The sequence below is a fragment of the Acartia tonsa genome, chromosome 12, assembly GCF_053477335.1.
Source record: "Acartia tonsa isolate MP-2025a chromosome 12, ASM5347733v1, whole genome shotgun sequence".
NCBI classification, from domain to species: domain Eukaryota; kingdom Metazoa; phylum Arthropoda; class Copepoda; order Calanoida; family Acartiidae; genus Acartia; species Acartia tonsa.
The window spans coordinates 8,053,499-8,066,541 of NC_137271.1; the positions used below are offsets into that span (position 1 = coordinate 8,053,499).

At 30.3% G+C, this 13,043-nt stretch overlaps 1 protein-coding gene across 2 annotated transcripts in view; it reads left to right on the forward strand.

The window, feature by feature from the left end:
- The window catches only part of LOC145333487 (uncharacterized), a 110,459-nt gene that overhangs the window by 55,199 nt on the left and 42,217 nt on the right, over positions 1–13,043 (forward strand). Inside the window, exons 6-12 of one of the 2 annotated variants that reach the window (XM_080178639.1) lie at positions 696–764; positions 2,125–2,204; positions 2,477–2,540; positions 3,555–3,626; positions 4,079–4,150; positions 9,945–10,013; positions 11,563–11,619. In XM_080178639.1, coding sequence (XP_080034765.1) covers positions 696–764; positions 2,125–2,204; positions 2,477–2,540; positions 3,555–3,626; positions 4,079–4,150; positions 9,945–10,013; positions 11,563–11,619 — 483 coding nt within the window. The remainder of the gene's footprint in view (positions 1–695; positions 765–2,124; positions 2,205–2,476; positions 2,541–3,554; positions 3,627–4,078; positions 4,151–9,944; positions 10,014–11,562; positions 11,620–13,043) is intronic. The other variant, XM_080178640.1, reaches the window with a different exon arrangement.

The window sequence follows — 13,043 nt, forward strand, 5'->3', positions numbered from 1 at the left end:
TTTAGTAGTTAGGTACGATTTAGAAAGCGTAGCAACTCTATAATCATTACCAAAATGTCCGTACGTCCATTTTAAACATGTTGATTTTTTTACTTTTTTAAATAGCTTTTTTCGTTAATTTAGGCATGTTAGAATTGTCCTATCGATTTCAATTTTTGCATGGTGATTCCTGCAATAGTTAGGTACGAGTTAGAAAGCGTAGCAACTCTATAATCATTACCAGAATGTCCGTACGTCCATTTTAATATGTTATTTTTTTTTACATTTTTAACAACAAATTTGTATGTGACCTAATTAGCCAATTGGTCTGATTTTTGATATACTGATTCCTGGGACAACAAAGTACAATATTATAAGCGAAGCAACTCTATAATCAAGTCCTAAAAATGTAAGAATGTCCATAATAATTATCCTGTATCAAGCAGTTTTTCAACAAAGTTACTTAAATTTCGCTTTGACTCTTATACATTCGCATTCTGATTATTCAGTTCTGACATTATACAAGTGTTAATGTCCGTTTGTCCTACCGTTTCAGAGCTTCGCTTATATGGATGTTGTCATCCTTGTTTTAGATATTTTTTTAGCTAGATGCTAGAGGCGATGCTTAATAAATTATAAACAAGGACCAATCTTGCAACACAAACACGATTAAGACCAGTAGATGACCTAAAAGTGTATACATTATTGTATTTTAGAATTTTAAAGAGAAACAAGTTGAAAACAATTCCATATCTTCCCAACATTGGACCTAAATTATTTAATCTGTAAGTATACTTTTCATCATATTCTTATTTATCTTTATATCTATCAATTGGTGAATTAAACCGTTATTAGTGATCTATCTATCTAACTAAATATATGTCTCGCTATGTATCTAGATATCAATCTATCTATTTATCCATCAAACTAACTATCTATTTAACAATATATCTTTATAATCATACAACTATCAACCTTTCTATCTTTTAATATATCTATCTATTAATCAATATATATATCTATTTATTCAATTAGCTCACCATCTATCAATCTTTCTGTCTGCCTGATACTATTTATCCATATATTTTCCCCATTAAATAAATATCTAACTATATATCTCTCTATCTATCTATCTATTTAGACAAATAGGAGATAACTGTGTAACAAGCCTGAATATTTCTGTGCTAGCTACCTACACCTCCCTATCTATCTATCTTCATCACTATCTATCTATCTAACTATATACTTCCCTATCTATCTATCTATTTAGACAAATAGGAGATAACTGTGTATCAAGCCTGAATATGTCTGTGCTAGCTACCTACACCTCCCTGTCTAGCTATCTAACTATATACCTCCCTGTCTATCTAGCTAACTATATTCCTCACTATCTATCTATCTATTTAGACAAATAGGAGATAACTGTGTATCAAGCCTGAATATTTCTGTGCTAGCTACCTACACTCCCTATCTATCTAGCTAACTATATTCTTCACTATCTATCTATCTATTTAGACAAATAGGAGATAACTCCGTATCAAGCCTGAATATTTCTGTGCTATCTACCTACACCTCCCTGTCTATCTAGCTAACTATATTCCTCACTATCTATCTATCCATTTAGACAAATAGGAGATAATTCTGTATCAAGCCTGAATATTTCTGCGCTAGCTACCTACACCTCTCTGTCTATCTATCTAACTATATTCCTATCTATCTATTTAGACAAATATGAGATAACTCTGTATCAAGCCTGGATATGTCTGTGCTAGCTACCTACACCTCTCTGTCTATCTATCTAACTATATTCCTATCTATCTATTTAGACAAATATGAGATAACTCTGTATCAAGCCTGGATATGTCTGTGCTAGCTACCTACACCTCCTTGTCTATCTAGCTAACTATATTCCTCACTATCTATCTATCTATTAAGACAAATAGGAGATAACTCCGTATCAAGCCTGATTATTTCTGTGTTAGCTACCTACACCTCCCTATCTATCTAGCTAACTATATTATTCACTATCTATCTATCTATTTAGACAAATAGGAGATAACTGTGTATCAAGCCTAAATATTTCTGTGCTAGCTACCTACAACTCCCTGTCTATCTATCTAACTATAGTCCTATCTATCTATTTAGACAAATAGGAGATAATTCTGTATCAAGCCTGAATATTTCTGTGCTAGCTTCCTACACCTCCCTCAATAATCTTGGGCTTGACAGGAATTTTTATAATTTTAAAACTAAAAAGAAAAAAAATATTTTACGGTTTTTTTTCACGGAACGATTTATCTTAAGAGGTTGTGGTACCCGGCCTTCCCCCCCAAAAGTTATAAACCTTCGCACGCAGGACTTATAACAAGCTACCCTGTAAATAAAAACCATATTGGTTTAGGAGTTAGCAAGATCCTTCGGTAAAGACAGACACACAAACATAGATTCTTTTTTATGAAATTAAAAAAGTATAAATAAATATAAAAATAACTTGAAAACAGGAACCTGATCAGCAACTTACAGGACAATACCTTCATTAACAATAAAAATCTGGCCATTCTGTAAGTACTTTCATCCGCGAAGCCACTATATAACTTTAGAGATCTAAAGGGATAAGACAATGGCTGATAAATTGATATACATCTCCAATGATGATACACAAAATTACCCCATCAGTTGTTGGAACATTTGGACACCCAAATTAATGAACCAACCAATTAATATTCAATAAAAATCCCCAAAATTGTTAAGCCAACCATTAAGATGATATTATTATAAAACGATGGGGACATGTATACTTTAAAACAAAAAATATTTTTCTAGATAAATGTATACACTGCACTGTAATGTTATTCAATTCTGTTTGTTTTATCAATAGCATTACTAGCTTGTTTTTGCTGCGCTACCTGTTGTTTTTGTTTCTTCAACAAAAACTTTACAAGTTAAAGGATCGGTTGCATTTTCAAATTTTAGGCTTGTTCAATAATGCCTTTATCCTAGATTGCAACAAGTTACCTTATCAAAAGTTATCAAAATTTATCAGTAATTACTCATCTTTTGCATTTTATGATTAATTTGAGACATTTTTGCGCAATTTGTGTTATTAAGAACTTAGATTTAACTTGTTTTGAAAATATTTTACTGATAAGAGTAAACTTAAACAATTAAAACATTGAAAATTGATATTTGCACTTAAAGTTCAAGCTAATTAGAACAAAAGAATTAGACATTCTTCGAAAATTTGACCTTAGTTAAGTAGTTGACCCAAGTTCAAATATCAACTGTTTAAATATACATTGTCATTACAAATTGAAGGACAATACCCTTCCAATAGTAGCTACTTTACTCAAAGGTATATATAGGACAAACAAATTAACATTTTTTAAATAGTTGACCTTACAAAAGTGTTTGACTCTTGTTAAATAATTTATGTCTTTTGCATTGTTGTGCATCAAACGCATTTTATATATAATAACCACTATTAGTCTTTGTTTATTTAATTTATATTAAATATATTAATATTATTTTAATGATGTTTTATTATTTAAAAATCATTAACATTTGTATTTTTTTAGGAACCTTGGTTATAATCGAATTAACAGTATAAAAAGCAAGGCCTTCAACAAGCTTAATAAACTTCAGATTTTGTAAGTATTGTTCTTGCTTTTTATTATTTTAGGAACCTAAGTATCAAACACCTAACCTAATCCAACGATCCAGTATTGAGAATTGTTATTTTTAGCATCGTGTTATAGACAACTTTCCTCGGATATTAAATTGAAAAATTGTAAGATTAAATCTAACAAAACAGGTATTAATTTTATGATTTGTATTTTAATATTAGTGGAAAATTGTCTATACATGATTATTAAGTATTGCTGAGAGCTGTATCTTATCCAGCGGATATTGATTGGTTTCGAAGCCATACTGGAAATATTTTTTAAATTAAACATCTAAAGAAGCTTCAATTAATGCATAATTTTATCCCCCTATCTGTTTAGAAACTTTTATGAATATTAATGCTTTTTGATTTTTTAACAATATTCCTTAACTTAAATTCTAATTAAACGCTTTTTTCACTTCTACCTGTTATTATTAGAGTGCTTGAGGATAATAACCTTAGAAAGCTGAATCCCTCGGTGTTTAATAACACTAAATCTCTTCTCATCCTGTAAGAATTTTATTATTAAAAACTGCTTGCTTCATAATTAGCTAGTTTTTTATTCATATTCTGTATATTTTAAATAGATAGCTTTTTTATGCTATATGCTTCTTTTATAAGTAGTAAATCCTACTACAATAAAAGCCTGATTTTATTAGCTTTTTTTTCATGACATTATTTTTTTCTAGATAGCTTTTTATGCTAAATGCTTATCTTTATTGAAGTAATTTCTAAGAATGTTTAAATTACCTGCTTTTACCTACTTGCAGATATGCTGGTATTTTTTTAGTAGATAGCTTTTTAGCTCTTTGCTTTCATAAATTGCAAATGGTTTCAATATCGAATATATTTATCCTATTATATAAAGTAGTAAGGGATTTTTGTCTGAAGCTTAAGATCAGGAACGCTTCATAGATGTCCTGTGATGGTTTTAAGAAATTTTTTTTCTTGGGATGATTTTAGGCTATTTTCCTGCCCTTCACGACCCCAACAAAACCATAGAAGCTAGGGGCACAGCCGCTAGTAAAAATATATAATATATATATAGATCGTTACTTTTTAGCTGATATATTTATGTATTTTTTTCCTATTTATTAGCTATTCTGCATTTTTTGCTTATGCTTGCTTAATATTCTTAATATCTTAAGATTTTAATATATAGCTTTTTACATTTAATTTTATTTAAGTATTTTTACTTATGTTGTATTCTTGAAAATTTTGTAGACGTACAAATTAATTGTATATTCTGTTTAATTTTATTTTCAATATTTTTCTAAAATTAGATATGGAAAATATATTCTGAATGCATGTGTATATGTTAAAAATAGTATTAGGGCATTTGTGGTAAGGACTTGTCGTCAATTTAAATTACTAACATAGACATTACTTATTGGTCAGTTCGTTCATCCAGTAGGAGGGGAGGGGTTGGGGTAAAGGGGGTGGCTCGTTATCTTAGCCAGCTTCGGGTTTCTTAGAGTACATGATAAAATTCAAATAATAATAAATCCATTAATCTATTCGACTGGCAACATTTAAAAAATACAGTAGTTAATTTATGTTTTTTAGAGACATCTTGTAAAATTTTCGTTTTTAGACCTCCCGACTTTAGCAAAGCATTGGTGTTGATTTATATTTCCCCAAATCACAGGGAAAAGTATTTTTAAAAATATAATACAAAATTAAACAGGATAGTAATAGTTATGGAAAAATGTTTGTACATTTATAAATGGAGTTGAAAATTATTAATTGTTAGTAGTGTAAACATTAACATTTTTACAAGCACTAGAAAGTTTTAAGGATTCCTATGAAGATTAGGTTTTAAAGTTTTAAAATCGAAAAAAATATTCTATAAAAATGTTCTAACTAAAAAGGAAAAATCTTAAATTTTTTTTTATTTTCAAAATCATTGAGAGAAAAAATCCACCAATGAAAACATCCAATAATGTTAATGCTAATCTTTCTAGTGCTCTGTATAAAATATAATCTTTGATAGCCTCATTATGTTATATTTTCCAGTATATTTATCTATGTCCCCCAATTTCCCTGTCTTCGCATAAATCATGCATCTCCAAAAAGTTAGCACTTGAAAAATTGGGTAAAGGTTGAAAATTAAGCATTTCTATAAGTTTCCGCTTGTCTCACTGACTGCCTCACTTACTTATAACATAAAAGTTGTATACATTTAATATACTAAACAAGTTACTATCGGCTATGCCCACAAAGGCCTCTAGAGGGGTTGAGGTTTGAGTTGAAAACAGTAGGTATACAACATTCTCGACCAATGAGAAACTACGCTCTAAAAGAGAATCATATCAGTTTAGCTGTTAGCGAGGTCCTGCGTCATACACAGACAGACAGACATACAGATAGACTTTTCTTTAAGAATTAGAGTGCCTTCACAATTTTCACTTATAGCCAATGTTGTCTCAAAAATCAGAAAAATTTTCAACTTTTCATAGAAATTCCTTGTTTAACTTTTGCTAGAGAATATGTTTTCTGTATTTGTGTTATGTACATCATTTTTCATTTATTATATCTTAGACAAAGTAAAATCGACCCCTTTGTAAATACTAAAATTTGCAGTATATTTTATCTGAATAATGTTTAGCAATCAGATTTTTTAAAAGTAAGATATCAGAAAGTTATATTTTTTTTGATAATAAACTATACTGGGGTTGTTTTTTTTCTAGGCTTAATTAGCAAAAATAGGAAATTAGTTTATGTTTAACAACTCTGACATTTTCTGTATCTTTCCTCTATATACAGGATGAAACACAAAAATTTCCCTTTTAATCCAAAAATTTAAATGTCTTAATTACCATTTTATTGGAAAAAAATTCGATTAATTAGACACTCCAAACTTTTTTTCAGTTAAAAGTGGCTGTTAAAAAGTTACTAAAAACAAACCAATGACCTATGAGAACCTTCCCTAAAAAAGGAGAAATTAATCGGTTAGTAGATCTTAATGGAAAAACAAACTAAAAAACGTCTTACTTTATATCATAGCATAAGGAAATTTGGTATTTAATTCAAGTACATAACTTTTTTTTGAGACACCCTTTAAAATTGTTCTTTTGTATATTATATCCAGGTCAAATAGGGGAGAACATAGAGTAATTAAGAAAAGAGGGATAATTACTAGATAAAAAGCAACTGGATCTCAGTCTGTACCAAAGAATCTCGTTAACAGCTGTTGTTACATGGTTCTCCTTTACAGTGTAGCTTCTGGAAAGTTTATAACTATTTTGAGGCAGTAAAAGAAATACAAAAAAAATATTTTAAAGTGCCGCTAAGCAGCACCACTAAATGACTTACTGGACTTCTTTACACCTAGTTATGGAGTAGTTACGCTACAAATAATACTTTATTTGTCTATTCTTTTCACTATAAGATAATTCACCTATATGATATAAATAAACATATGCATATAAACAAACTATTATTAACAAGGATAATTATATTCAAAATAGTATCAAACTTTATTATCAAAGTTAAATATTATATGTAAAGATAGTCTGATAAAGCCAGGGATTTAAAGGAATAAGACAATAGCCGAAAGATTGTTGTGTACAACCCTAATGATAATACACAAAATTACCCTTTCTTTAGATTGTCAGTAGTGGCTGAAACGTTTGAACACTCAACTTAATAAACCAACGAATAAAAATCTATATAAGTCTTCAAAATTGTACAGTCAAAGAATAAAGTAAACTTTATAATAAAACTTTGGGGAACAGTGTATTAAACAGCCAATGTCCACTCCCTACCTGTGTTAAAACAGTAATAAAATACATTTGCTTCAAAAATATTATTTACTAAGTATATTTGCGATAACTTTTATTTAATGAAATCTTCCAATTTTTAATATGTACAAAACGGCCTGCTTACTTGCTTCAAGATCCATGTCAGATCTATATAGGAAATAAATGTCTATAAACGAGCTCAAGTTTTCCAAGGAATATATGACTAAAACTCATAGTGCTCCAATAATCCATAATAAACTCTCATTGCCCAGAACGATAAGACTCATTATTTTACTTTATTAAAAATAAATTCCTTTTTTTTATTTCATGTAGCTATTTACCTTATATTGATGTATTTAATTTCTAATCATAAAAGAGAAAAATTAAATTTATAATATAATAAATTTAAGAAAACTCTGTTTTAAAAGAATTCGATTGTGGCGACATTTTGTGTGGTCAAATATTAAACTAAAATTGTAATCAGCATCATTAACCCTTTAGTGATGGTAATGTAAAGAAAAAAATATAATTTAAAAAATCTTTTTAAAATCATTTAAATTATTAAATATTTACTTTCTTTTAGATAGTAATGCCGGGTGAGGAAAATAGATTTATTGAGAAATAGATATGCGTATAGAAAACTAGCCAATAGGGAGATAATTATATCGAGCCAACTCTAGTTCTTTAATATACAAGTTATTGTTCTTAAACATTATTAGCTGCGCTGATTAAAGAGATAATTGTCCTTAGGCTTCTTTTCTTTGTATATATTGACGTATAAATTAACGTAATTTGGTAAATATAATGTTTAACACACTTGTACCACATGTAGCTAACCTTTAACTCACTTTTTCAGTCCTTAGTTGAATAGTTGTTTTTCACATTGTATTATAGACAGTTTTCCTTGGATTTTATAAGAAAAAAAATTGGGAACTGGTATTGATTATATTTTTTTTTTATAATATTCGTAGAAAATTGTCTGTTATTCGAGGCTAAACATGATAATGCAGTATGACTGAGATTTGGTTCTATTCCAGAGGTGGATTCCTAAAAAAAATTTGTCCCACTAATCGCTTAGTGGGGCAAAATTGTTTTCGTGAAAAATCCTCCAAAATCACATAAAAAATCTATAAAAAAATTTAATTAAAACAATTTTGCCCTTCTAAGCGATCAGTGGGGCAAATTTTTTTAAAGAATCTACCTCAGTGGTTTTGAAGCCATATATGGAATATATTTTCGAGGGTACTTGTAGAAATAGAATTTTGTTCGTTAAGTGACTTTAGATTTCTAGAGAAATTGCAATTATCAGGCTTTATATCATAGATATATTAGACAGCTATTTATAGAAAAAGATTCGTTTCGCCGTTTAGAATAAGCATTCGTATTCGTCCGTTTGTTCTGCGTTTTGGCTTACTTGTTTTTTAGAAAATTATTTTTGTTTCATGACAAGGACAATTTGTATAACTGTAAATCTACTAATACTTAGTTATCTCATCGTATTATAGACAGGTTTCCGCAGACATTAAAATAAAAATCAAACCCAGTGTTGTTAGCCACGAGGTGCCAAGGGCCAGGTTTTACAAAACTGGTATTAATATTATGATTTTATTTTAACATTCGTAAAAAAATTGTCTGTAATTCGATGCTATACATGATTTATAGTATAGTTGAGAACCGGTTTCAAACCTCTGTTTCAATGCCATACTAGAAAATGCTCTATGATAAAAAAGTTTAGGTAAAATTATAGAATAAGTTTTCTCGTATTCATTCGAATCCAGTGGATAGTAACCGGTTCTCATCCATACGAAAAAACTATGTCTAGCATCGAATTATATCCAGTTTTCTACGAATATAGAAATGTACAATCATAAGATTAAAACTAGTTTTTTTAGCCCGTGCATTCGGCACCACGGGGCTAAAAAAACTAGTTTTAATCTTATAATTGTACATTCTATATCCGCGGAAAGCCGTTTATAATACGATACGAGAAATAACTATTATGATCGTTTCGAAGCAATGTATAATCAAGTTTAAATATGTATAGATATTCTATGTGTATGAATAAACTCTCATTAAATTGTGATATATTTATCAAATATTTTACTACAGCATGCTTATATAATGTAAAATATCTGAATGTTTTACATTTTAGAAAATATTTTTTCTTAAAAATAAATTATTATTTCTTCATCTTTATTTATAAAACAATTATACTAGAGACTGGCGGAAAAATTTTTTTTACTACTAAATATTTAATAGTTTTTCATTATTAGGTAGGTACCTTTTTACATTAGGTTCTAAATTAGCCCCCCCCCAAAAAAAAATTTTCTAAAAAATTTACCCCTGCCAACAGATTTCAGGGGGGGTTATTACCCCTCCCCCCCACAAGCAAATTTTACCCCTGGGGTAAAAAAAATTGAGGGGGGGGGGAAATTTTACCCCCTCTTCAAATAATTTTACCCCCCCCCCCAAAAAAAAAAAAAATAAAAAAGCTGGGACGCCCCTGAATTACTAATTTATATAATGGAATACCTTTTTATAATTTTTTTTTTCATTTTTAGGGAAATAAACAGAAATAAATTAGAGGAGCTGCCCATTGCTTTGGGCTCTTTAGCTAACTTAGAAAGAGTGTAAGTTTTTTTGTTTTAATATCGAAGCTATTTATAATTGGCGAATGTCTGTATGTCTATTTAAGCCATTCAAGTGCTTAAAAGTACAAAATGTCTTTTAATTATTGAAAATATTCAGGGATAAGGGATGGGAAACGTAGGAAAATATTATTTCAGGCCTATTTCAAGCCTAGGCCTATTTCTAGCCTAATAAACCAGTTTTGGGATAGCGCAGTGGTTCGTATAAAATGCTAATGAAAAAGCTGTGTGTGTGTGTGTAGATAAAGTATAGAATCAAATTCAGGTAGCTAGTTTAAAGTAAAAAACATAACTTTTTATAAACCTATATATCAATGGCTTTTGTTAAAATGAAGTTTTTTCTCTCCCAAAATTTTTTATCTTTTACTTTGGTAATTTGAACTGTCATAAAGCTATTGTTGGGTTTCCCTCAGACAGATTTTAGTTTGTATTATTTGCATTTTTATTAATGAGTAAAAATTTTATTTGAAAATTTCATTGCTAATTAAAATTCAAAATAAATAAATAAATATGCACTTGGGTAACATTCTATCAAGTTCTTTGGATACTATACTGGATATAATGTAATGATATATCTGTACTGTGTTGTATTGTACAAAAATTAGGGTGAAGGTGTTGTATCAACTCCGTACTAAATTTTTAAAATTCAAAATAAAACATCTAATTTATAAACTACCAAATGAAAATTCGTAGCTACCTTCTTTCCAAAAAAATAATCCCGTTATTTTTGTTTTTTTCTATGTGGCCCCTTTTTAATGTTTAACTCTAAGCAGATTTAATAATTAAACTAATGTGATCTAACACCATTTATATTTATTTTTTCGTAGCAGACAAAATCATTATTTTTTCTGGAATTGTCTGCTTCTAAAATTTCCGCCATCTGTGATTTAGGCTTGTTTTGTATCAACCAATCAACAATTGGCTCCGCCAATTGGTGATTGGTTGATACAAAACAAGCCCAAATCACAGAACACTATTGGTTTAGAGCGGTAGCCAATATGAGCCGTCCGCCAGTAAGGTCATTAAATTAGGCAAATGGTAAAAGTTGCATGATCCCTTTCAAAACCAGGCCGAGACCTAATTTATGGCCAGGTTTCCTATCCCTTATCCCTGAAAATATTGGTGTATATACATTTTTTCTGTATTAATGTTTACTGTTCCTTTTTTGTTGTTAAAGAAATATAAAAAACTAGCGGTTTTGCCCCTAGCCTATAGGGGCTTTGCCCCAAGAGGTAATTAAAAATAAATATTAGGTACTTGCCTAAAAAAATGATGTCAGTATTAAAATAATTTCATCTTCTATTACCTACAAAGCCGAAAAAATTGCGAATGGGTCGCAAATTTTTGCTTAAAACCACCGCAGGACCAGTAGGTATATTCCCTGAAGAGAAGAATCCAATCGGTTCAGTGGTTACCGAGATCTTAAAGGACGGACGGACAGACGGACTGACATCATTCTACTTTGTATTATAGATAGACAAGCCTTTAATTCGACTTACCAAAATTGTATTTTTATAATTCGATTATTTAGGACTTTGAGTAAGAATCAGATAGAAAATATTCCAGATGGCATTCTTCAAAATTGCAGGTTAACATTATGCTATGTCAAGCGTGTGACAATTCAAATTTCTACAGTGGAAATACATATAAAGAGGTACAATCTGAACAATATAAATACACTTCATAGCTAGAAAATGCTATTGAACGCCCCCCATCCGGTTTTTTCTATCTCATTTTCTGTGTGTGAAAGATGAAGAGCCCAAACTGCTTGACTTTTTAAGTGTGGGTATGAGACATAATTGAGAGTTGAAATTTTTTTAATATCTCCATCCTGGCGGGCACAGGATGCCAGCAAACCTGGCAGGGTCATCCAGTTAAAGAGCAAAAATATTTTTTGACTTAAACAAAGCATTTTATCTTACCAAAATACTAAAATATCCTCTAGTAGTACATCCTCATATTAAATACAGGTGTTCAAGTCAATTTTAGGTTCCAGGTATGATCCTGCAGGTCCTGATCCTCCAGGTCTCCAGAAATCTTTAAAAGGCTCCTGTGGCCGCAATTTTTTACTTAGAGACTTCAAATGTCAAACTTAAGCTTATCTTACATGTCTACATAATGTATTAAAATTTCAAAAAGATCCGCCGCCGTTTTCCCGCCGACCGCCGACTGCGGCGGCTGGCAGCTGCCAAGTACAGCTGCGGCCGCTGAAATTATATTTTGATATTTCAAATATAAAATTTACATAAAGATAAACATTTTCTGCAAAAAAAATATTATTCTAGCTTCAAAAATAAAAAATTACAGCCGTTTGAAATTTATAAGTAAAAAAGGACCTAAAAACAAAGGTTGTTAAATAAAAGGGTGAAGGAAGCGAAAATTGACCTTGACTTACTTAAGGTCGGAAATTCATCATAACACAGGGGACTTGCACAAAATTTTTTTGCCCTCTAGCTCTAAAAGGAACTGAGATAATAGGGGAGGGGGGCGTTGAACGCCCCTCCCCCCCCCCCCCCGACTGATTAAGGTGCGGCAAGGGGCCCGACTGTAAGGGGTTAAGCAAACTAATATAACAAAACAATTCGACGAATATTAAAATAAAAATCATAAAATCAATACCAGTTTTGTTAGCCCGGCACTTCGGCCACTCGGTGCTAACAAAACTGGGTTTAATCTTTTAATCTTTCATTCTAATCTCCGAGGAAATCTGTCTATAATACGATGCGATAAATAAACATTCGTTGATTATATATCTAAAACACCTATTAAATTAATAAAGGTTAATGGATGTAATCGTTCTTGTTTCTATCTGTTGCATAAAAAAACTGATTAAATGTTCGTCATTACAATTAATGACCATTCCACGATTCTTAAATCAGTCAAAATATTTTACGTCGCCAGTGGACCACCTCATCCCTCCCTCAGAGGATATGTGATTATAAGAGGGTATAGATTTAATCAGAAACAAGGGACCAGGATTCTGACAAAAAATTCATAGTTAAAATTTCCCTA